At 37.1% G+C, this 26,617-nt stretch overlaps 1 protein-coding gene across 1 annotated transcript in view; it reads right to left on the minus strand.

Moving 5' to 3' along the window:
- LOC112961807 (synaptic vesicle glycoprotein 2C-like) overlaps nucleotides 1-26,356 on the minus strand; it is a gene marked incomplete at its 3' end in the record, with an annotated part of 36,131 nt that extends 9,775 nt beyond the window's left edge. Inside the window, exons 1-2 of the mRNA XM_026057355.1 lie at nucleotides 25,777-26,356; nucleotides 731-911 (exon numbers count right to left, since the gene is read on the minus strand). Of these exons, the coding sequence (XP_025913140.1) occupies nucleotides 731-911; nucleotides 25,777-26,356 (761 nt within the window). The remainder of the gene's footprint in view (nucleotides 1-730; nucleotides 912-25,776) is intronic.
- Between the last annotated feature and the right edge of the window lie 261 nt (nucleotides 26,357-26,617).

Consider the following 26,617-nt stretch of genomic DNA (forward strand, 5'->3'; position numbering starts at 1 on the left):
AAGTTTTGGTCTGAATCAAACAGTTACCAGAAGTGCTAAACTAACTGCTCTGGGGAACAAAGCCCTTGATTATCCAAGGGTGCAATAATGGTACAATGGAGGTAGAAGCGTTCTCGTACTAATTTACTTGTGTATATCAATCTCAGCTTGTGTAAAGTTTAAACTTAATGGACCCTTACCAAGCTCTTAAACCTTTCTACCAACTCAGAAGTTGTTTGAATTGAAAGAAAATTAAAGCAAATACAGGCCTACAAACATCATTAATCTGGAAGAAGCAATAACACTTGGCATGCTGCAAATAAGGCCCTCCCAAAGCAATCTTGACTGCAGTGGTACTATAAACAGCATTATGCACACAGAGACATTAGAAACTTTACAAATATTAGTGAAATCTTACAGTACACCTGTGGAAAGAGTATTATTTTGCATACTGAACAAGCAATACATAAAGAAGCTGAGGTATAAAAGTTAAGCAGGTTGTCCAAGTTCACAAAGGAAGTCTGTTGCAAAATAAGAACAGAAGTCAATCATTCAGTTTTCAGTCTGTATCTTACCCCTAAAATCATCATTCTTCCCCTTCAGGTTGTTATTTAGGATTGTAGTAGCTACATCGTATAATTCGCTAGTCCCTGACACAAGATTATATTCCTACATTAAATAGTCTTTTGCAAACAGGAAAGTTTTATTAACACACAGAATTGCAGAAACAAACAAAACCAGAGGAGCTTACCCAAATCCAGAAAACAAGCGACAGAAGAGGAAGAAGCCATAGCCCTGGACAAATGATGAAAGGAAGGCAAAGAATCCATTGACAGACATGCATATCAGGAGTGACTGTCTCCTTCCCACCTTGTCTGCCAAGCCTCCCCAGAAGAATGCCCCCACCATCATCCCAAGGTACACTATGCTACCTGCAATACACAAAAAAAAGACGTTGTTTTGTGAGCTACATAACTGAACACAATTGACCACACCAAAAAAAGTCATATGTACTTGAGTGATTTGCTTTCAGCAATCTTCTGTGTTTATAAAATAAATAGCATAGAGATTAATTTTTCTTTTCTCAATAAGTATAAACTGTATGCACAGCTTTGCAAATGCACCTAAGGAGAATAGGTTTCCTATTGTGTCTGCATCATCTGTTAGCAGACATACTAAAGCTTAATATAATTATGGAATGAGGTGCCTCTAGCACCTAGCAACAGTTGAAATACAGGCTAGTAAGACTGAATAGGAGAAGGACTGCCACCCTTTCCTCCAGAATAAACTGCATTCATGTTAAATATGGCAAAATTAAAACCTGCCCTACAGAAACAAATTGCATGAATGTTTCTAGAATACAAGCAATCCTGCAGAGGATTTATCACTGGGAATAAAATGTGCTAAGTCTGAAGGAAAGTGATTATGAAACAATACTTTCCATTTGAGATCTACAATATCAAAGATGTCCACCTTGATTGTTTCCTCCCTCCCACTTCAATGTACTGCTTTATTTTAAAAGGTATTATCCTGTATAAAGAAAAACACTGGAACAGTTTTATTTTCAAAGAATTTTGAACAAATACATTACAATTTATCTATATGCATTAAAATGAGACAGTGAAAAAATTATTTTAGGGTGTTTTTTTAAATTAATGATGTTTTCAAAGTAACTTCAGAAGTGACTTGAAATATTTAGCCCTCTGACCATTCACATCTTAGCATACTGTACATTATTTCCTTTCCAGGGACAAACCCTTCTGTGCGACACTAGACAAAGATGAACAACTCATTGAGCAGACTGTCAGAAGCAAGAGTAGTTCCTAAGCTTTGGATAGATCCATCCAGACTTGTATTTTGTTTTGATACAGGTATTATTCCTTCTTCTACTTTCTACTTCTTATTAAGCTTCCCAGATTGGGCTTTATCTACATAATGGTCACTGCCATCTTGTAAGTCTGCTGCAGAGCAAGATTTAAATGTAGAGTAGCTGGAAGCAGCTAAAATTTTAGCAAGCCTTGTCCTGAGACTCTTTGATGAGGGAAAAGGCCCCAGGAACTGACAAACTGCAGGGCTTCACCTCTCGGCGACTCCAACAGAATCAGCTCTGCCCTGCAGCGGGTAGTTAGAAGAGAAAGGAAAGTGAAAAAAGCTCGAATGCATGGGCTTTGTTAACTGAGTATTAACTTCAAGGTCACTGTCAGTATTTCTATGCTTGGAATTCCTTGTGTTAACACTTGAACTGGCAGAGCAAACCACTGCTGAAGGCTCTCATGCACCACAAAATATCCCCCTTCCCCCTCATGTTTTATACAAATAGATTCCACCATGCTGCTTCCTTATCAAGCATCAGTCTAAAACACTTGCTATAACACACATGACTTTAAATTTATATTAGTAAGATAGAGAGTTATATTTTGCTTAGGTAAGTATGCTATTCCTATTACATTTATCACAACTAAGCACCTGCGTGGACTTTCTCATTGGATACCACAGTGATAGGCAAATGCTGGCCACAGTCCCTGGAGGCTTTCTTACATTTCATATTTTTTAATAAAAATAATGCTATCTATATTACAAATATTGAATAGAAAACAATAATATAAAGATGATCAGTATCCATTAGTTGTTTCTAGATTCAAGGTCCCTACAGAGTAACCACCATCTGATGTTGTCTCTGAGCCCTAATTGTACATTTTGAACTATGAGTCAGTATAAAAGATGTGTAAAGTCACAGAGAAAACTCTTCAAAGTGTAAGCTGTAAAAGGCTCACGCATTCTGTCTAGTCAAGAAAATATATGGAATATTTTCCTCTTCCAAGAAGTAGCTAGACATGGAATTTTGGAAATATGAATGAGCATGGAGGCTTTTTATCACATGGAGCATGCACAATGTATCATGAAAAGAACGGACTGAAAAACACAGACCAGATTTCTATCATTTGCATTTTTTCATTCTCTGCATGATTCAGGTAACTTCCAAAATCAGAGCGATGTGCTTCTTCCAGGTGCAATGTAAACCCATACATACATACATACATAGGTACACACACACACACACACACAACAAAAAAAAAAAAACAAAAAAAAACCCTGTATACAGAAGCAGTAACTACAGCAGATTATTCTTGTAGGTCTGTTCCTATTTCATCTTCCTTATGGAAAGAAAATAGCCTATTGTAATCTCTGATTCAAATAATGAATTTCATATGCTTCAGTTACCTGGATCAAAAAAAATATCATGCCTCAATCTAGGCAATTCAAAGCAGAGCAAAACTGCTACCCCCTTCACCATCAGTTGTGACCAGTATCAGCAAATCAGTCTTTTTGGCAGCTGCTTGCCTTTTTAGCCAATGACTGTCTTCCCCATGAGCCCATAAAGACAGAATGTCAGATCCATTGTTGCTCATCATAAAAGCATTAACTGTGTTTTTACCCAGGCAAGGCCAACAAGCTTCTAAAGAAAAGCAACAGTTAAATTTCCTCCTAAGATAGCTTTTACTGCCACTGATTTTCTAGCTATTACTGTGATCATACTTTTTCATCTTCAGAGAAGACTGATGACACTACAGATAAATCCAGAATTTTCAGAAGTCCTAAGATATCTTTGCTATCTTTCATCTTACGCTTTAGCCCAGGAAGGACACAGACACTATAATACTCTCTTTGGTTTAGAGGTGTTTAGTGACATACTCTTATCAGATATCTCCTGCATTCTGATCTGAAATTTTTATTCTAACACTTGGGATTTTCTTGAAAGCCCATACACAGGTTATATATGTTCTAGTCCTACAGAGATAAAGTTTAGTCAGTAATTTGGCATGTTTGCTCAACTGCAGTAAGATCTCTCTTGTAGGTAAGTTTAATATACCACACTTCAGATAGGCCAGTACTCACAGTTTGGAAACTCCATGCAGCAGAGCTGGTGCTTGTTTGGCAACATGAGCTGAAAGAACTTAGCAAAAATGGTTCAATAGCTGCATTGCCAGCACATCTGTTTCAAAGAGGCAACTCAAATGGTTAACTTTCACTCCTGAAGTTGACATTCTTTACTACGATATTTAACACTGTTCATTTACAGCTAGATTTCATTGGGTTATCCCAATCAGCACTCTAATATTAGAAATGTTCACAGAAGGCCAGTCAAATATTTTGAACAGCTATCTTTGAAATATTCTTATGCAAATAATCTTTATTTAACCAAATAATAGCTTTCCTTGTGAAATATAGAAAGTTGTTTTTAAAAAAAATCAAAATACCCTGAAGAGAGTTCTTTTCTCTTTCAGATTTTCTTCAGATTTTATTATTTATGATAATATCATCACAATTCCTCTAAAACCCTAAAGTTACCCATTTTAAGATCTCWTCTTTGATTCCTCTCTTTTCATGAAAGAAAACAGTTTCTAAAAATTTGATGGTTTAAAAACATTAGCCTCTTATATTAAATCCTTTGGTCATCAGACTGTTTTGGCTTCTCTCATACCCATGTAAGTCTCCTGAAGGGCATTCAAAATAAAGCTGCTAAAAATAATATGCCTCTCTTATCAATAAACTTCTATAAGTAAGCTGCTCTCTCAGTCCCAACACTATCTCATACTTTCCCATCATATTATCTTTGATTTCTTCCTAATTGCCTTGTGGATCCTCACAGTAGGCTGTGTGAGCCTACTGCAGCCACCAACAATACCTGCTTCATTGTATTTTCCTGTCTTTATTCCTTTTTTTTTTATTATTTTTGTCTCTATACAGAATACACCTCTGGCCCCACACCATGAAGCTAGTCCCCTTCCTCTCCACATTCACATTGTTCCTTTAGACCTTTTTTCTCCCAACAATATTCAAAATAAGCAGTAGAAGTGACAAATGGAGAAGGAGAATTCTAACTATGAACAGTTGAAAATAGCTTAACAACCACATAATAAATGCAAGTAACCAATGGCATCAGTTTATCATTTTACCCTTCATCATCCCTTTTCTTCCAACCTTTGAAGCTCTTGTTTACCATGTCATGCCCTTAGTCAGAATATAAATCTCATGGGGAAAGTGCTATTTATTTATTTACACATTTCATAAATCACTTAATACATTTTGTGCACTGCAGAAATAGTAATTTTAAATATGTAAAAATTAAATACCCAGTTGTTGGTTGGACCCTGCTCTCTTTCCTCATTACCTTTAAACACCAGTTATAAAAAGCAGTAAATGTACAGGTATACATACACACATACAAATTTTAACACAGCATGTCATCCTGACAGTCACACTCCCTTTTTGAGCAACTGCTACTGATATAAAACTGTCTGCCTGTCTTTTTCTTTCTGGTATAACATACTTGTGCTTCTAAAGGAGTTAGCTCATAGAGCACAAGACATACACTGATTTCATATACTGCATCATCCCAGAAACATATCCCAGAAAATTAAAGGTTATTTTAAAATACAAAGACTACTAATGGTCCTTAACACAATTCTTTGTTCACCTATGAAGTGACATATAATCTCAGCAAATTCTGTCATTTGGTGGAAAGTTGCTGAGAAGAGCCAAGCAGCAGCTGAAAAAACCCTCATCCCACGCTAAAATGAATATTCTCTGCTATTGCTCTTTTACCAAGTTGTAACACTGTATCTTCTTTCCACAGCAGAAATTCTGCATACTTCAAGGAACTTTTCTGTTGTACAAATGTACAAAATACACAATTGTTTCCTCTTCAGATTGGGGGCTGTCTTTCTCAACATAATTGGCAATTGTCCATGGATAAGCTTTTCTTAATCTATTATTTCCAATCATATTCTGAGAGAATGTCTGCTATGAAGGGACAAGAAGTTTAGCATCTGTTAAAAGAAATTACTCAGTATGATCATTCACTTTGTCATTGACAGCTGACAGGATCTCAGTTTGGAATTGGTTTACACCATGCACACACTTTGGACATGATGTGACTAATTTTTTTATTTTTATTTTTATTTTTTAAAGAACTGCACACAGCATCTTTCAGGTTGCTCTCAATAGCTAGGCCTTACAAAGCAGGCAACCAACCGATCCTCAGCGTCAAAACTCTGGTTATGGACAATTTAAGCAATGGGATAAAAATAAATTCATGTCCAGTCACTGAGGTCCAGCTGTTAAACAGCATCTTTCTCCTTGTGGTCCCATAGCTTTATTGCTTGCATCTGTTGCAACTCATATCCTGGTACCTAAACTAAAGCCAAAACCTTCTGAAAAATCAGGCTGTAAGTATACACCTCATTTGGGGAAAAGAAAGCAAAGCAGGACTTCCTTGCAACACAAAGACTTGGGCTATGGGACACTGATGTTCATCTTCTGCTTTAGTACACCTCTTGTAAAGTAGGTGTCCAACTAGCGTAATATTGTGTTTTTTTCTTTGTGTTTTGAGCATTAGTCTGAGGGAGGAAAACATTTCACAGAACTAGAAAAAATACTCTCATAAAATAAAAATATCACTGTGTAAAAATATAAGATTTTATTTTGGAAAACAGGAGCAGACCTATGACAGCTCCAATGAGACAAAAATTCTTTTCACAAGAATTATATTGTACTTTAATCAATGGGTTATTTATTTGTATGGGGATCTTCCTATATGTTATTGTTTTGGAAATAAAATAATTCATACTGAAGAACTTAAAAGCCCTTAAGTAGCATAATGAATAAGAATATCCAGATTTATCTTTGTTTTAACCCTGATAAACAGCATATGCAGAGTTTAAAGATGATAATCTTTCACAGTTATACTTAATTATTAGCTGCCATTAGTTTCTTTGATCAGAAAATACTGTGGAAGAATTGTGACCCATACAATAGTTTTCTTCAAACAAAGATAGCTTCTAATTAAATTGTTCATAATATGAGCTAATTAAAACAGGCACTTTTCCATTAAGAAGAGGACAAATATAAGAAAACTGTAATTACTCTAGAATTGGCAAAAGAACTCCATTTTCTAAAGCCATTGTCTTTAGATGTCTAAAGCCATCTGTGTAGTCAAAATACTAGATTTTCAGGTCTTACTCATCATCTTATTCTGTTCACCTCCTCAGAGGTACAGACTTCAGAATTCTTAAGTAAAGAACTGCCACAAATTAACACTCCTGCATAATTTCTTCTTTCCTCTACACAGTGCTTGAAGTAGTAGAATAACAAGATGTAGATTTGTGGAATGCTAAGTTTTTAAGGTGTAGAACTAAAACGCTAAAAAAATAAAACATGAGTTGTTCAGCCATTTGGAAAAGATGATAGGTACTGCTTTCCAACAAATGTGAACCAACAGAACCTTATTAAAATTTTGTATGAGTCTTTGCAACTTCAGGACTTCTCCAGCCATAGATTTTCTTTATCCAAATGCTAGCAGTGTCCTATAGCAATTATTCTGCGTCTTAACTTCAGATGCTAAATGATTGCTCTTGCCTAATAATACGCAATACAGGCAAATCCCAGTGGACCACAGCATATCAGCATCTTGCTCTATTACTGCTCTTCAGACTAATCCACTCCTTCTGCATTCCCTTTCAGGACAGCTGCAGACTTCAGTCTGCAATTTCATACTGTCTAGTATGCAGATGCTTAACTGTATACTCATTTCGAAGCTTTTTGCTGTCCTATTTAATATATATTTACAAACATTAAAGCTTTTCTTCTATTAAATTACTAGAATTATTTTTAGCAATGATCGTGGTAATGGGTTTTATCTGTTTAAATACATGAAAAATATAAAGCAATTTTCAGGCTCCAGTCTCAACATAAAAGTTTATACAGTGTCCATCACACTGCAGGGATTCGTGGACCTTCAAGTGTTACTTGCAACTCAGTGACCTGTATGCTTGGTTCTCTAATATTAATAATTTCTAAATAGCATGTCTTTGATCAATAGAGCATTCAGCTTTTTTATATATTTATTAGTTGCTAAGTGCACAAGATATTCTGGATATCCTTTGGAGTCAATATAAAAAGGCAACTATATCTCCATAATAACCAAAGAAAGGTATAAATTCATACTCAATGAGGGGAAGGAATATATTGAATCCCAGGGATATCAGTGGAGGAAAAAAAAAAAAGACAACCTCATCTCCTCTTCTGAAACACTCCAGGCACTACAGAAATATTAATGTTTTCATGAGGGAAAGAAAACAAACAAACAAAAAGGTTCAATCCAAATCAATTTTTAAAATGTTTATTAATTTTTAAAAATTTGTTTCCCTAGAATTTACATAGGAAAAACAACTCATGGAAATGCTCTGACAGGAAGGCTACCACAAAAAAAATAGTATATAATTCACAGCTCAGATTAATCAACATGAATAGTTTAACTGCAAACAGACTCTAAAGTTCCAGTCTTAAATCTGCTGAAAAGATAATGCTATTTATAGGATCTACTGTGTACTTCTACTTTTATATGAAGTCATTAAACAAAAAGACAAGCAGGCAGCACAGAATATGAACAGAGCACAAATGAAAAAATAATTATTGCTACCACCAAAAAGGCTGCTAAGGTTAAGGGTCATGGATCTGACCTATTACTAAAGTAGAAAAACATAAAGTACCAATTCATTCCTGCAATAACTTGCTGGATCTCAATGAATTAAATATAGTGAATAAGATAAACTCAGCAAGGTGTTCAACCTTCTGGGAAATATATTTTCTGACCCTTGCAGAGAACCCCTCTATTCAAATTCTGTAGCCAATTTAATGCAATTCAAGAATTTAGCCACTAAGTTAAAGATGACTTTCAGAAAATAGTTTTCAAAACTTTTTTGAGCCAAAAAAAGAATAAGAACAATAAAAGATAAATATAGACCTTCTACTTCATCAACAGAAGGAAAACAAGCACAGACTACCTCCTTACACCACTTCCAAACGTGCCTACGAAACATCTGATACTCAATCTGATACCAATCCAGAAACCTCACATAAATAGAAATCAAGTGAACGGAAAAAATGATCCTGTTCACAGGCAATACTGATCAACTACAATATTTGATAGAGGAACTCAACCAGGAAAGTCAGGAAAATGGAAGTGAAAGCAAAGCTGAGCAAAAGAAAGCTAATATTCAGCTGATCAGTGTAGATGGGAAAATGAAGAACACGTAACTCAACAGTTCTGCTTGCAAAACTGTTTGTGGTCTTTAAGATCAATAGCACAAAAAAAAACAACACACCATGATCAGCAACAGGGATGACACAAATGTGTATAATAGTATAACAAGCATAATTGAATGACTGACTTAATTAAAGGAAAACTGTTGTGAGGTGGACATGTACCTTTAAAGAGAGAACCAGAGAAGCTTCACAAATATTAAAAAACAAAGATGGAGCAGAGGATAAGTAGAAAATATTAAATGGAAATTAAATATATACATATATACACATATATTTCCATGTTTTTCCCCTTTCAAAAGGATCAAGTCCAAGTTTTCCAAGGAACAGAAACAAAAAGGAGAAATAGATGTAGAAGCACAGTAAGAAGCATTCAAAATAGCCAGGAGACAGCTGAAACTAAGTGAGTAGGACACCAGGCATCATCAGAAGGCAGTAAGAATATAACGCAAGAAGAAATTTGACAGTACAGTACTTTAGATCAACAAATGCCCACAGTACATTTGTCTTGGTTGAATGTAGAGACTGAAGGGAAAATGGTCTCCCACTACAGCTACCCAAAGTCCTCACCCAGCTTTGCTCTTCAGGAGCTCAAAGGCGAATGGGGAAGGTGGGTTCTTCTTGGGAGGACGGGAGAAGGGAGCACCTGGGGGGGGGGGGGCAGAAGGCAGTTTGCCCAGGAAAATAACTGACACACATTTCCAAATCATGAAGCTACTCCAGAGTGTGTCCACCGTGGAGGGAGCTGCAGAAATGAAAACCCAAAGAAGGAGAGATTTGAGCAAAGCTTTTCTAGTGCTAGATCAGAAACACCATCCACGTGAAAGTCAAAGACTCCCAAAACAGTCGTTCTCACAAATTTCATTCAGATATTAGCTAGTTTCCTGATCTCCCCTGGAATGTCTCTTAAGAAGTTTATATGCCTAAAATGTCTGCTTTTGGTTTGTTTCCTGTATCTCAGATGTGACCTTCACAACCTTGGTGTCTGTGGTGTAAGGCTCTCCTTCACTTTAATCCAAGAGGAAAAAAATTGGTGCTTTGCCTCCATATTTGTTCTGACTGGGCCTACGAGACTGATTCTGTTTTATGTAGTATCTGAAGAACAAGACGATTTAGCTCTGGATCTTTACATTGTTTGTTACTTCAAAACCAATATATTTTTGTTGCTTTCGAATTCTGTATGCCATTAACTCTCCCTACAGTTCTAAGGATATTCATCTTATAATATATCCAGAATTTATACCAACAGGTGTGTTGATACATATTTTTTATTAATGAATCGTTACCGTCTTAACAGATGAGTTTCCTCTGTACTCAGATATTAATTATTTTAATTAAAACATTTTTATAACAAAAGGAATATCTGCTCCTGCTTTTCCTCAGATCCAGATCAGATAAACTAATAAATGCATAGAAGAAGCCAAGTGTAACTGCAGAGATTGTGACAGGTAACAGATTGCTCACTAGGAAGGGGACTTTTCTTCACAGCTGTATTCTCCGATAAAGCAGCAAAAGAGAGAAGAATATGGTAAACCCACACCTTTGCATACATTATCATCATCACTTATGCTTTAAGAACATTATCATGTCAATAACTAAGTCTTTAAAAAAGTCAAATCCACTACCAGGCATTAGCATCATTTTAATTTATTCTGTAGCAGATTTCTCAGAATAAAAAAAATCATATTTCATTTTATTAGAGTTATTTACAAATGGAATACTACTAGTGTTTATTGCAGCAAATGGCAGCATACTGCTATTTTTTACTGCTGTTGCTTGACTAGCAAAATCAATAATCCATTACAAATAAAAAGATCAATGCTGTAATTTCTCACAGATAATCAATCAGCATTCAAATGTAGCATAAACCCAGGGCTGTAAGAATCAGTCAATATGTGATATTTGTCTTCCCATATAAACAGCGGTTTTAGAAGATGGTTGTTACCAATATGCAATAGATAGGCCACAGAGTTTATCAAAAACCCAGGTAATCCCAGGTAATGATGTGAAGCCGTTGTCAGATCCCCTAGATACTATCACTGAACGTATTATTTTCACCCTATCTCTTCCTTTGATCCAATAGTTCCCTCGGCATTAGAAAGGAAATCCTAACAGACAAGCCTCAGATAAAACCCACCTAGTTAAGCTGTCCTAATACCCCCGATTCCTGGTTTTTCCTTCCACTGCAACTGCAGAGGCTCCTCCGAATTTTTTTCCCTCTCAGATTTAGATGTTAAATTCAGTGCACTCTTCACCCAGCTCTGAACTGACCATGTTATGGTGGAAATTGCTGTGACTTTGCAATTGGAAATGCACTTCCATGGCAATCCTGAGAATCAGAATGATTATAAATGGTGCATATGATTGAACAGTGCACAGCACTTACTCTACAATGTGCTAGGATCAATAAAATTCCAAAGCAAAAATAATATTTCACAAAAGCTTTTAATTGCCCACACAGTCCTCTAAATTAATCATCTCATTTCATAACGAAACTCTTCATTTTGGCTACACATTTTATTGTCTTAATCTTGTTTGCTTAGTCCTGCTTCTTACTCAAAACAGAGCAAAGACCATGAATAATCACTGGAATTTTTAATCAGTGCTGAATTAAAACAGAAAGTCCAAAGTATACACATCTACATTAAGAGCAGATGCATCCAACACAAGTAATCAAGGAACAGGATACTAAGAATTACTTAATAAAACTGTGCTGCTACTGAAGGTATCTGTACAATAATAAAGCTTAATAAAGCTAACTGTTGATTATTACTTCAGTGGTTAATCAGCCATTAACTTTCCTTACTGAAATTATATTCCAGTACTGTGCAAACTACTTCCCTTGTAAATGAGAGGAAATAACTTTTTATTTTCTTTCTTCTAAACAGTGACTGTTACTACCTTTGTTCCAATGTAATGAAGGTGGGAGGGAAGATAAAAATGTTAAAAATGAAAAAAAAACCTTATATTTGAAATCTCTGACTCTCACTGGCTTCAAAAAAAGATACTGGATTAGGCTTAACCTCATCAGGAGGAGGTTACCAGAGTGAACAACTGTCGTGGGGAGGAACCCCCCCCMCACACACACACACACACATCTCCCACAGCATCTGACAGGAGACGCGGTCTTCCTCACCTAGCACACAACAGCATATGAGTGAAAAAGAGAATTCCCTTTGCTAATGGTCCCATCTCATCTTTCTACTTTCCCTTTTACAGCCAATGAAACACAGTAACTAATCCAAGGTCGTAACGAAGAAGGATGGACCCAATAACGCTCTGCTTGGTGCCAGTACACCTGCAGGGGCTGGTGACGCCAAGCAGGCTTTTTAGTGATGTATTTACAATAGTGCCAGGAAGCAGAGTTATAATGTCTAAATGGAAAATTATGTAGATGACTCTATCTATCAGTTCACGATCTCTATTCAGCAAAACTTGCTAGTGGCAGTTTCAGAACCTTGAAAATCGCTCTGAATTCTAGCAGATTAGGAAAATATTTGTGAGCTGTGAAAATGAGCAGAGCTGACAAAAGCAATATACAGTACGATAGAGAACCACATATCACATGAGCTACATGCATCCATACTTTCTCAAGTTCATATGAAGCCCTCCACTGTTAACCAGTACAGCAAATAATTTCTGTTCAGCTGACATGACAGAAAGAAATTTGCAAACTGGCCACCTCTGCCTCTCTTTGGGAATGTAGACCTTTCTCTTTTTTATCATTATAGATGTAAAGCCAATGTCACTTCACACCATTTCCTTAATTTCCCTAGTTCATATCACTCTCCTAACTTCCTACCAAGTCAGATACAAATGTCTGTCTGCCTGATAAATTGCTTTCTATGAATCTTGTTTCCTGTGAAACGGGACACTTTTATCATTCACACATTTATCCTAAGAGAAGCTTGCTCCTTGTAAGCGTAAATGCATTTATGCATTGTAAAGCACATTTTGCTCAAACCAGAAGAACTCAACATATGGACTTGTCATCAAAAACTCTTGGTTTTATTTTCCACTAGCTGGAACAAGGGCTGGTACATGATGGTTAAAAAGGGTCATTGGTCTAAGAGAGCCAAAGAACAATTTGATAAACATTTTACAACTAGTGGTAGGGAAGAGGAGAGTATCTTATTCTCTTTCCCATCTAGAAGTCTGAGCAGTAGGCAGAGTTACGTGGACTGGGTGTAAAATCTGAGATTCTTCAGCAAAAAGGTTATGGACAGAACTTCCCTACACTGCTCACAGGTCCAGTCACAAAGCAGATAGAGAGTAATCCTCCCTGGACACTTGTGGCCTGTTAGTTTGCTGTTTTTATGCTGCCATATTATTCATTCATTTATTTTACCAGTAATTCAGCATCACTCCTTTATCTAAGTGTTTACACTTGTGTAGTATAGTGGCTTTGATCCTGCCTTTGCTAGGAAAGTAGTGACATTCCACATATTTGTGACAATGTAAAACTAGTTCAAACAAGGGAAACAGGCCTGCGTAGTGAGAACAGATGTATCCATCATAGGAAAAGAGTTATGTCCTCACTAAAATACTGTCAGAGTAGTTTACAAAATTAATTGCATTCCTTCCTTTTCAGCATTGACATTCATTTAAGCAAGCCAAAGCTCTGGAATAACTAGTTAACTTATAGTTAACTTATAGTTAAGTTAACTTAACTGTGTTGCAGAATTAACCAGACACGGACCTTAAGGAGAGTGTAGCATCATATGAAAAACGTTCAGTTTGGTTAAAAAAATGGATTTGACTCACTAAAACAGCGATGTATCATCAGCCATAGATACCAAGGGCGGGGGAGGGGGGGGAGCAGAGGTGACAGCCAAATTAAATGTGTGAAATCACCAGGCTTTTCCTTTGGGAGGCATTTCCTTCTTTTGGCCATTTTTGTAAGATTATAAATGTGCGTGACATGAACGGTAAAATCACTGGTCTGTGATAGGATAGGCAGAGCCAAAATATAACCTGCAGTGCGTAAAAAAGCCCAGTGATTTTTAACTATTTTAGACAATCAAGGGAAATAGAAATATCTTATGAGCCAGAGATTTGAAGGTAATTGAAGCACACAATTATTTGAGCCTTATGTATGTGTGCAGACAAATAACACAGGGGTATTTGCGCATGTTATTAAAGCATGTTTGTAACTGACCAGTTAAATGCACGAGTATCTCAATGCTTACTCATACAACCTTCATTAGTACATATGCTATCCCAATTGTCCACTGTAATTTCAGTCATTTAAATAAAAGAGAGTTTCCCAATATCCACTGTACTCACTGGATTCAACTGAAGCAAGCACAGCTTAAGTCTTCAGGAAAGTGTCACATTCCGGCAACAAATGTCTGTCTCAAAAAGTGGCCTAGTACTTTACTAGCCATACATGCACTTATATCTTTGACACTGTTCCAAGGCATAGGAGTATAATTATGTCTATCTAACTAAAAAAAGTAATGAATAAGTATTATGCTACTTACAGAGCTCTCAAAAGATGAGTTGGTTATAACAGCATTTGGCCATGCTGGAAACACGTACAAACACCAAGCCTCTCAGCTGTGAACCGCAATGCAGTGATTTCGTGTTGGCTTGTATTGAATTTTTTACTCAGGTTAAAGCTGCATAACTGAAACTGGTTATTGAATTCTCCTAACCCCAGGTTAAACGGTTAATCTCTTAAAAGCGAAGAGTGAACACATAACTTAACGTCGTCCAGTAGCTTGCAGTCATCAGTAAAGCTGAATGCTGGAAAAACTGGATCATCAAAACCTTCTACATGGTGCTGATGTTCTCCCTATTAGCACAGCCTTCTGTCACAAAAAGACAGTTTAGGACCTGCAGCTAATCATACTCAGAAAAGGAGGGTAGCTGTGACCTACCTTAAACTACTGGCTTCTGGCAGGAGCCCCTAACAGCTCAGAGAGCTGAATACGCTGCATTTCATTAATGGTTCCAATCCGTGCTCCCAGTTCCTATCTTGTGACAAGCCCAGGATATTCCATGTGACGGGTTTAAGCCAGTTCATAACAGACAAAAATTATATTGCACGCTCTCTCTTCTGTTCCTTTTTTCCCCTCCAAAACCAAAAACAAACATACCATCTCCACTGGTTCGAGTAACATAGCTCCTTAGAACAGACAAGGATCTTTCTCTTAATTTTTCTCCCTCAAATAATCATGTTTGGAAGGCAAGCAGAGAGAACACTGCAGTAGGAATCGTTTAATACCACTGCAAGGGAATTGACCTTGTACCAAAGGTGAACACCATGCATGACAGCATTTGTATTTCTGGCATCTTCTGAAGATATAAGGCATTAATCCTACATGCACATTTTCACCTTGCTCAGGAATATTTAGTGCACATTTCAATGACTACATCTCTATTTCTAAATATTTCTACTGCTGCTAAAGATTTATTACTACTATTAACCATAAGCACAATGGACTCTCACTGTTATTTCAGTGATATTCCTCACACTCTAAGGTCTGCTATGACTCCAGTAAGTATTCTTAACCTTGATTCATTTCTCATGAATACAGTAATTTTAAAACCCATATCTAAAAACCTATCATTTCAAGATCTGTGCTGCCTTCAACAAGATTACCATTCATACCATGGCCAAGATTCCATATTAAAAAAAATCAGTATTAAGTCTCTTCCTCTATCTTTGAAGTCTAAAATCATAACCCCCAAAAAATTTTAAGAAGTTCTCCATAGTAAAAATAAATAAAGGTGTTTCCCCAGAAGATTCAACTCCATAGGAGCACATCTTCCACCACTTGCACATAACGGTAAAATACAGAGAAGCAGAGCATGGTTTTCCTTTAATTTATACCATTTGTGGTCTATTATATCATCACAAATCTGGTACCCTGCTACCAACTGAAATGTAACCAGAAAACACTCCCTCATCTTCTCCTACTGTATTCTGTGCAAGCACACATAATAAACCTTACCTGCCTATAAAGACCTATTATAATATTTAACAACAAGAGAAAGAAAGTGCTGTAAATAGGTTCCTACTTACGGCAGCAGGAATGAGTTTTATTAACTGCTATGTAAGGATGGTTTTGTGACCACCAATTATGATTCAGACCTTTTTATAAATAAATTTCAATTATATAAGTAAGTGTTCCTGTCTTCTGCATGATAGTATACAGAGGAACCACACTGTCAAAAGTATCATTGGAATTGAATTGAGTAGATTAAAGTAAACCATAATGCTCAAGATAGATATTTTTTTGAAAAAAAATCTTAAATTTCAGACATTTAAGAAGAAATACAAATAAAATCAACTAGTCAGTATTATACTTTCCCAAGTTTTGGATTTCAGCCTCAAAAGAAATTTTAGTTAAGCTAGTCATAAATGTACTATAACCCTACATAAACAAGACTGGTAGAAAAAGTTTTAATGAATTTACAGAGGGGAAGAACCTCAGATCACCAAGATCAATACATTTATTTTTCATGGCCCTTTTTCAAGCTTACAAGTGCATTTCCTCACAACAGGCAAAAAATAAAAAATAAAAAAAGGATAAACTTTACCAATGACTAGCAAAGACAAAATCTTCAGCTTCCATATTAAAGCATAGTTCCCCCAAAAGATTAGAAAGCCCAAGAAAACTCCTCTTCTTCTACAAATCATTTTATCTCTGTTTATCTGGCTTCCACAGAGAATTTATAGCTACTTTAAAAACAGAAAAACAAAAGAATATCATAAACATTGAAAATCAAAGAGAACTTAACATAAATTTTGCTTAAGATCATTTAAGTCTTAACCTCCACAACATGCAAAATCTCCTTCTCTCTAAAAGGTGAGATTGTTGCTCCAGCAGCAAATTACATGAAGGAAATCTATCAAAACATGCAAGAGAAGAAGCATCTGAAAATAATAATTTAATTCCTGATTTGTACATATATTTATGTCCCAAAGGATGTGTATAAGGTGTCTACTGATTTAGTGAGGTGCCCAAGCACTTTGGAGAATTCCACCAGGCATGTAGATGCCTGAATACTTACAAAATGCTTCCCTCAGACCCAGATCCTGCAGTCCACTACTCACTGTCATGTTGTGGCAACAACTTAGAGTTCTACAGAAGCAAGGAAAAATCCATACAGGCTCACGAGGAGAGCAAATAGCTCAAGCTATACGACTTTGCCCAAATGAATTTCAACCCCAGTTTGTGTGTAAACCAGCAAGCCTGTGCAAAATCCATGATTTCAGAACAGTGTGTTCTTTAAAGGTTTACTCAAATGCAGTAACTGTAATATCTTTTTTGGTTATAGGAAGCTAAAAATGTTATAACTAACGACGTGTTTACAAAGAGTTGTTTTTCAAATTGTGGAATCAGAAAAGTTTTGGTTGAGAGACTGTTGGAGGTCACTAGTCCAACCTCCTGCCTAAGGAGTGATAGCTTCAAAGTGAAATCACTTTACTCAGGGCCTCATTCAGGCAACTTTTGAAAATCTCCAGAAGATCCCACAACCTTTCTGGGTAATGCGTCCCAGGGGCTGACCACCTCACTGTGAACTTTTTTCTTTAAAGGCAAACAGAACTTCCCTGGTTGCAACCCGTCACCTCTTGTGCTCCTCTCAGAAAAATTTGATGACTTCTCTATAGTCCTCCTCCTGCAAAATTAGGTAGCCAAACACTACTGTCAAGTCCAGTTCCCTTAGCTGCTTCTTATATGTCATGTATTCCAGCCCTCTAACCACCTTAGTGGTCCTTTGCTGAACCTGCTCAAATTTGTTAATCTCTCTCTTGTAATCTCTCTCTCACAACTGGACAAAGTATTCCAGATGTGGCCTCATAAACTTGGAGTAAAGGGAAATAATCACTTCCTTCACCCTAGTGGCTACACTCTTGCTAATGTAGCCCAGAATGCAGTTAGCTTTCATTGCTGAAGGGTGCACTGCTGACTCATGTTCACCTTGCTGTCTAGGAGGACCCTTAGATACTTTTCTGCAGAGTTGCTTGCCACCTAAGCAGGTGATTTATCATGATATTTGATTTTTTTGGATAGAAGAAATTCTCTCTCTATGGCTAATTAACTAAAAATATCTTTTACATGTAAAGATTATTTCTCTTTGTGTTCCTGTACTATGAGCCCTAATTATGGACTGGGATATTGTAGTTAAGTAATGCATTAAGTAACACAGAACAAAAAAGATTGTTTATGCTCAAGAGATCATTCAGTCTAAATTTTCAACAAGAGGTGATATATGGGTACAAAGCAGAGCAGGGGAGAATACACGGAAACAATGAAAAAGCAGTGGCCTCTGGAAAAGATGATAGTCATAGCATGCGAGTGGCTTACCGGTTGTCAGGTTTTGTTGGCATGAATGCAGAGGAAGGTTTAAACAAGATAATCACTTAATCCTGTGACATTTATATGGATTTTTTTTTTCCAGTGCTGAGGGGCTAAAGTGAAAAAAGGATGAAGGTATCTGTTTGAAAAATGCCAGCAGGGCAAAGAAGGCTCGCATCATGGGCCAGTCAGAAGCAGGAGTCAGCCTCTATCCACTGATAACAACGGTAACAGCTGTGTGGCTATCAAGGGCTTTACAAGCGAAGGTAAGCCCTTACAGATCGCATGGTGGAGTCAGTGAAGAGACATTCAGAAGGAGTGGCATGGCATCCTGAACAGACATAACTGGGACAGGATAACTTTGTCTAGCTCGGGGGAAAGGATGCTTTACTACTTCAGCTGCAAAGATGCTGAGAAAAGGGAAAAGTGTCTTATTTTTGTGATGGGAAAAAAAGGCCATAGTTTAAGTTTGCAGGAAAAAAAAATTGTAAAATTTAGGGACAATCTGCATGTGGAGTCATAGAAATAGGGTTATTCAGACCAAGAGTGACAGGAAGGATAGCAATAGTCCCACTGATGAAGAAAGATGATAGCCTTTGAAAAAATGAAAAGCAAGGAAGATTAAGATTTCTATTTTAGCTGTTTCATACTTTAACACATTTGTTGTCTACAAGGAAAGATCAGGAAGGCAGGATGAGATTACATCCAAAAAAGACAGAAGATGTGTCATTTTTCAGCACAAAGATGAAACTGGTTTTGTTTTTATGGGTGAGATTACACAAACAGAGAAAACTAAGGCAGACCACGAACATGGCTGCTGGGACCCCTGCCTACCAAGGAAGCTGAAGGAAGGATTAGAAGGGCCTTCTAAAAATATCAGCTGTAGAAACCATTAAAAAAGAAAGAAGAGTATCAAGAGATTAGGGAGTCACAGAAGCTAAAAGAGAACAAGATTTCAATAAGTGTGTGGAACTGGTAACTGCCAGTTAAGAATGATGAAGATGAACGGTTGGCTCTAAGCTTTGGCTAGGTACTCAAGCAAGACCAATTGCTGTGAAGTATAAGAAGCCAAAGCCAAACTGAAGAAAGCTTAGGTCAGGTGTGAAGGAGAGGAACTCCTGAAAATGATTGTCAGCTGCACATTCAGTGGGCTAGAAGATGAAAGAGAGAGTAGACAGGATTTAGAGATACAAGTGGGGTCAGTGGTAAGCTTTTTAAACAACAGAAAAGATTAAATGTATGTTTACCAGCTGTTAGCAATAAGTTAAGAGAAGAATAAAAGTATCCTGGCCTAAAATGAGTGCAAAATATAGCACTTTACAAAAAACAATTCACACATTGAATGCTTAGAATTAAAAGGCACTACTAGATTTAAATTTGAAAAAAAACAGCAACACTGTTTATAGAATGTCACATCAGGTCTCTAAGAGTATTTATAGATCATTCAAATGAAATTAAAGCCCTTCCAGGAAGAGCTGAATTCTATTTTACCTTAGATTACTTATTACAACAGGTGCTACAGAGGATTGACAACCTACAGAAAAAAATCTTTCATAAGATTACATCTCATCTCAACAGATAACAGCAAGAATTAAATGGGATCTGTAAATTAATCTTCCATCACATAAGTTGTTGGCATCAGGAAAAAAAAAAGTTACAAAAGGCAGGACACATCGTCTTTTCAACACCTAGTAAAGCAGGCTAGCGCTTTCTGCTGTAGGTACTGAAAAAGAATAGATACAGCCCAGAGAAGCATAAGAAGAAGTATAAATAATGAGACATCCACAGAGAGACTTGATGTGACTTAGCTCTACTTATTTCACACTTTATACAAATACCAGCATATTCTTAAATATATGTTCTTACTGTGATTAGATGCACTCACAAAAAAGTTAATGCTTAGAAAGAATTCAGAAATTCTATTACAGCACCAGCTCAAGCGAATTTAACCTTTAAACAGCATCGGGATTTGCTGGTGAACAGCACTACCCTCACAACACAGTGAAAACAACATTGGTTTCGCGCGGAGGCTTACACTGCCGTTTGAACCTCTGAACGCTCCAAGATGCATAGTAACCTTCTATAGCATGCAAGGACTGTGTGTCTTATTTCCACAACTTGATGTCAAGACAGACATTTTCTGTGTTTTTTTCAGTCTGAGTGGAATGCAGTTTAGTATCTGTCAAGCAAAGGAAAAATTCATTTGTTTGTGGTAATGATCTGCTGTCAATGACTGTGAAAAAACAGTCCTACCAAGCCATTCCTCCGTTCTGACTTCACTTTTCTCCAGCACAACTGATATACTAGTGGTTATTTCAGTGATTAAAATAAGGGGAAAAAATGAAACCCATTTCCTCATTTATCTTTCTTTAGGGCTGGAGGTTTTTAAGAACAGGCTAGACAAATGGTCTATGTCAAATATAGTTTACACTGCAATGGGCTAAGAAAGTGGACTAGAAATTTCCCATAGTTCCTTCCAGCCCTCTTTTCTCATTTTAACACCACTCACATTTAAATAAACCTGTCCATTCCAGAAGGTTTGTGACTCAGGAGAGAAATCCCTTCCGGCACTAAAGGATTATTACCCTCTTAGCCTCTTAGATTTTTCCTTATCTTCTAATTCTCTTACAACAAGTTGAGGCTATGTTCAGTTTGAGGCACCAAGGACTGCAACTTCCTTGTGATTTTGTTAACATTAGCGTGACACTAACTAATGTTAACAACCATTAGATTGGAAGCAGATAGGCATCTCTTTATTAGCACTGGAAGAAAACATTTTTCCATCTCTTTCTTGAGAAGTTTTGCCACAAGAGAAAATTCTTTCAGTTCGCCTACTGCAAAGACTTGCTGCACTTCTTAGATCCCCTTCCTAGTGCAATCATATCGTGTGGTCTTCAGAAAAGGAAAGGTGTTAGGAATTTGTAATTTGTTAGTTACAGCACCTTATATCTGCTTACGGAGAAATAATAGTAGCCCTCTCTATAAATCTAGAAAGGACAAAACCTAGTTTGTACAGTAAGTCTCACATGAGTTTCATCATCCAGAGGAAATTCCAAAATCCCTAGAGGATTAACTGAAATCAGGCCAGTTCTGAGCTACATGTGCATTCCTGTCTCACTGGGGCCAGGACCAAGAGGTCAGTGGGGATCCACATATGGGCAGGTTTTAGAGTAGGGAAAGTAAACCTTTCCCTTGATCTTAGCAACGTGTCTATAATCATGCCAGAGTATAATCAAGGCTACTTCACTATTTATTAAAAAAAAAAAAAAACCTTAGAGAAGAAAAAGATAGATGATTTATATTATTTAACCCCAAAGGTATCAAGAAACCAGTTCATGAATTCTGATCAGCACCTTCATCATATACCTTCACTGACTCTGAAATGCTGCTACTGATCAATCAACAGCAATCGCACGTTCATCCACGGGTCAGTACAGAGGGAATCTCAGAATCTGCCAAGTAAGACAAGACATGCAACAGGGAGATTTTATGAGTATTGTCATATGCTTTTAGGTAGCTTACATCCCCTGGTAAACCAAAGTGGCATGGGGGATAGGAAATAAGTTTTTACAATTAGTAGTCAAGTCAGTGGATGCTTTTTTAGTGACAAATTAGCATGTTCTTATTGTGTTCTTCTAATAGTCTAGAAAATCGCCTGAAAAATAAGTATTGCACATGTGTACATATGTACTGACTCCACTTTATAACTTCTAGCACTGGACTCATGACTTCAGTATTCTAGTAACATTAAAGCCCTCTAGATTATGAAATTATAATCATGAAAAAATTATGCCTGTCTTAAAGACCCCAGTTAGGATGCAATTATGATGGGAAATCACAACAGCAAAGCATTTGAAATGCATGGCTGTGAAGGCCTAGTTATGATCACATTAAAATGCTTCCACTAAACATTCACTGCCCTGATGAATATTTTGTATCACTGAAATTATGGTTATTCTGTCTGCAGTATATTTATATTGGGCATAAGTATTATATTCATCACTGTATTGAAGGATTGCAACCTATAATACATTTCTATTACTAATGGGCATGTAATATCATCGGTTTTGTGGAACTATTGATAAAACCATTACTTGTTGCAATGCCTTTGACACACATTGGGAAAGATAACACTGCTTAGCTCAATTTTTCCCTTTTTCTGTGTTAATCTTTTAATGTAGAATCATTTATTTGTTAATACCACAACACAGAGGCTAGTGCTATATTATTACAAAAGGAAGATATGGGGATATTCATTACAACTTCCATATTTTAGRCATAAGAATACATTGTTCACACATCTAAGCCTTTCAGACATGTTTCCTTAATTTTATCTGCAAGTATCATTTACATATACATAATATTTGGAAATTACCAGCTTCTGTGCTGAATTTCAATTAACCATGCACACAGTCATTCCAAAGTATCTCAAGAAAGCATCTTAAGAAGTCTAGTGATTGGGGAACCCTCAACCTTTCTTCAAGACATGAGCCACAGCTTTATATATGGCTCCATATTCACACCCACCTGCTACTGCACTCCCCACTCACAATCACGGAGCACCTCCATAATGCATACAGCAACTGTTTAAATGAAATATTTTTAGAAAACATAATGTATTTCCCCTCAAATTTCAATTCTATCTTGCAGGTGTAACAAAGAAAAAGTGTTAAGGCCATGTTCTCCACATCCATAATGTGATAATCAGAGATATCAAGAACACTAAAGTTTCAGAACATCTCAAATACTAGAAGATCCATTTCCCTGTATAACGTTTAATGTAAGTAAGTGGAAGGGACTGCACATGCAGATCAGTTAGCTACTGAATGTGTAAGCAACACAAAAAGATTGCAGAGAGAGTGGCTACCCTTATATTGCTGTCATCCTGGGTAACAAAATTAACTTTGACAATTCAGTTTTTTGGGAGGGTGAGTAGATAAAACAAAAGAGGTTATCAGTAATTAAAAAAGGGGGGTGAGATACATAATTTTTGTTCTAGCAATAGAGAGGACTTGTAAATTGATTAAAAGTGTTTAAATATGTTCAGTCCTCAGCTGCTAAATACTGTGTAACAAAATCACATTAAAAGCAAATTGTGCACCACTGTTTTCATTAAATGTGTTCCATATTAGTATCTGCAGTGACACAGTAACATTTATGTTGTCCCAAATCGGGGATTCATTACCCGGTGTGCAACAAGTCAATCCACACACAGAATCGAGATATTGTTTTATTTTGATGTTGCGCAAAATCGGGTGCTAGGTGATAAATCCACAAAGCTAGCATGCCAGGTATTTATTTATTATTCTATTTATACAGTTTTTCTCAGCCAAGAGCTGCCTCTGTTCTGCCCCTATTACATGACTGGTTAAATTATTTGCATATTGCTTACACTGCACTTCTCACTTACACATGCCCAGTGGGGAAGGGTCTCCCCACAATTAGGGGTCTTCAACCCAGTGGGTGTGATTTTTAGCATTATAATGATTTTATAATGAAGAAAGTTCACTCTCGGTTACAGCTAGTTGTTGTTTTTTTGCCGACTGATTAGATATATACAGGTTCCCAGGATGTTCCTAACTTAAAGGACGAACATCGTCGCTAACGCTGATTAAGAGTTTCTCCCCTGTTCACTCTTGGCAGCTTCAAAGATAGGTGCTCTGGTCCTAAATCTTAACCATTTAAATTCCTTCTGAAGTAAAATTCGCAAGTTCAGTTAATAATTCAGATAACATTTAGAGATACCATTTTTTTGCATGTTTTAGTTTCTCTCCTCTATCTCTCTCCTCCATGCCATAAATAGACATGTTTATGCACCTTCTTTCTGTAAAAGGTAGCTATGAGAACTCACAGGTCTAAGCATGGCAAATATGACATTTATGAATTTGTGTAATCAAGAGTACCAAACAGTATTTGCATGCAGCCTCTTTAATCAAAAAAAGTTGGATGATTTAATTTATTAGAAGTTTAATTGCTGTACCATACAAATAGCTAAGGTAGTTTGTTTCCAGCAAAGCTGATCTAATGGCAAGGAATGTCTCAAAGAGCCCAGACAGGTGAGAACTCTGCTCCCATTTCCACTCTTGGCTCACTGACACGAAGAGACATTTGAAGATATAAATGAGGATGACCATTGTCCACTTTATTAAAACCTACAGTCAAACTGCTAGTATCAACGTCAGGAATCCAGCCTGATCTGAGCTTAATGTTCTACCAAGAGACCTTCTGTCGCAATTTGTGCTATTTAAAATTCTGAATCTAGTTTTTATGCATTTAATATTTTAGGGTACTTTTAACTCATCAGGAGCAAAGGGATAAAGATTAGGACATGAGAGAAGATGAAATAAAGTTAAAATGAGACTGTTGCGATGTTGAGACAATGCACTGTAAAGATACAAGAAACAAACAGCATATCTGTTGTAAGGCAAAAGTTCTTACATATTTTACATGAAGCCCTCCTTCTTTTCTGTAATAGCCTGGGCCCTTTCAGGCCCAAACCCCTTATATACATACATATATTCCATTCTCTGTCATGTCCCAAGTCCCTCCACTCCTACCTCCCCTTTTCCAAGGGTAATCACTTATACTCTCGTTTTTTGTAACCCAGCCCTGTGAAATCCTTGCTTGATCTGATTATCCTGGGCATGCCCGGGAAGAAAAGCACGGGCCTGCCTGCAGTGCTGCCACACAATGCCAGCTCAGCCTGCCTCCTTGCCGCACTGCGGGAGCAGAAACTGCCCTTCCCCACCAGCTGACAGGATACAAAAGGCATACCCCAGATGTATCTCCAGCCATTTGTCCCACTGGCTCTGTCCCCACTGACTCAGAGTAAACATTGAACTTTCTGAGTGGCTAGAGAAGAAAGCAGCCAATGGGAGAGAAGGAGTCAAAGAGACAGAAGAAAGAAAAGCTAGACAGAATTTTCCCTGGACTTCCTGCTTTCCTTGGATTGTATCCCACCTCTCCCTTGGGAAAGCTCCCACTCAGTATGAGAACTGATGCTGGTTAGTTATATGATCTGTTCTCTATTACACCTGTATAAATCCAGAAGAGCTCCAATAATCGCACTGCTTTTTTTAAATATAGGTCATCTGGATGTCTCCTCTTGTAACCAAGAACAGAACATATCCTTCTGCTCTTTAATTTTACTGTGCAGTCTTCCACTTTATTGATTTATACTTCTGATTGAAAATTATCTAAAAAATAAACAAAGTCATTATCTTCATTAAATCCATATTAGCTCTTAATGCATTTAGTGGCTTGCTTATTTACATTTAACATAAGAAGTTTTAAATAAGCGTTAGTGTTCACAAGTTATTGTTTAGACATACTGTAAGTGACACTTGTAACACCACAAAGACAGAGCAGAGCTTTCACTCACCAAGCCATCCTGACCCAGAATTGGGTATACACATATCTGTCTCAGCACTGGGCAACACAAATCCAACCACAAAAACTTCAACCCCATCAGCCATTAGGGCCATTCCCAATACAAAGAAGAGGGCCCACTGGAAACGACCGTGGCCACATTCTTGAATTATCAGTTCATACTGTTGTGCTAGCTCTTCTTCATCAGCTTTCCTCTCTGTTTCCAGTTCATGACGATCCTTATATTCATCACGCATAGGCTGCCCTAAGGCCACCATGCCATCCTTGCCCTGCCCCATGCTGGGGATTCCCTGATATTCCCCTTCATAAATTTCATCATCTTCATCATGTCCTTCAGTTGCTTCACTTGATCCTTCATCATCATTAGCTTCTACACCATAATTTCCTCCTTGGACATAGTAATCATCATCATCTTCTTCATCCTGAAATCGGTTGTAGGACCTCTGGGTGTAGCCATCCTGAGCTTTTTCAACAGCTTTATTCACTTTTTTGACAGCTTGTCTCTTCACCTCTTTGGCAATATCTTTTGCTCCTTTCACTAGCGAAGTCCTATCTTTGTATGTTTCTTCCATCTTGAGTCAAAGATTGCTGTCCTACTGCAGACAGGCCTGCCAAATACTGTTTGGAATACCTACTTTGTGTAGGACATCAATACTAAAAGCCCAAGAACATATGAAGCTCTAACACAGCACCTGCAAAATATGAGAGAAAAGAAAATGACATTTTGTTCCTTCTCATTTGATTCTTCACACTGATAGAATACCACCCCAATATATTTAAGCACTGCCACAGTTCAGAGCTTCAAATATACAAACATGCATTTTCTTCAGAGA

The sequence above is a fragment of the Apteryx rowi genome, unplaced genomic scaffold, assembly GCF_003343035.1.
Source record: "Apteryx rowi isolate R43461 unplaced genomic scaffold, aptRow1 scaffold_139, whole genome shotgun sequence".
Lineage (NCBI taxonomy): Eukaryota > Metazoa > Chordata > Aves > Apterygiformes > Apterygidae > Apteryx > Apteryx rowi.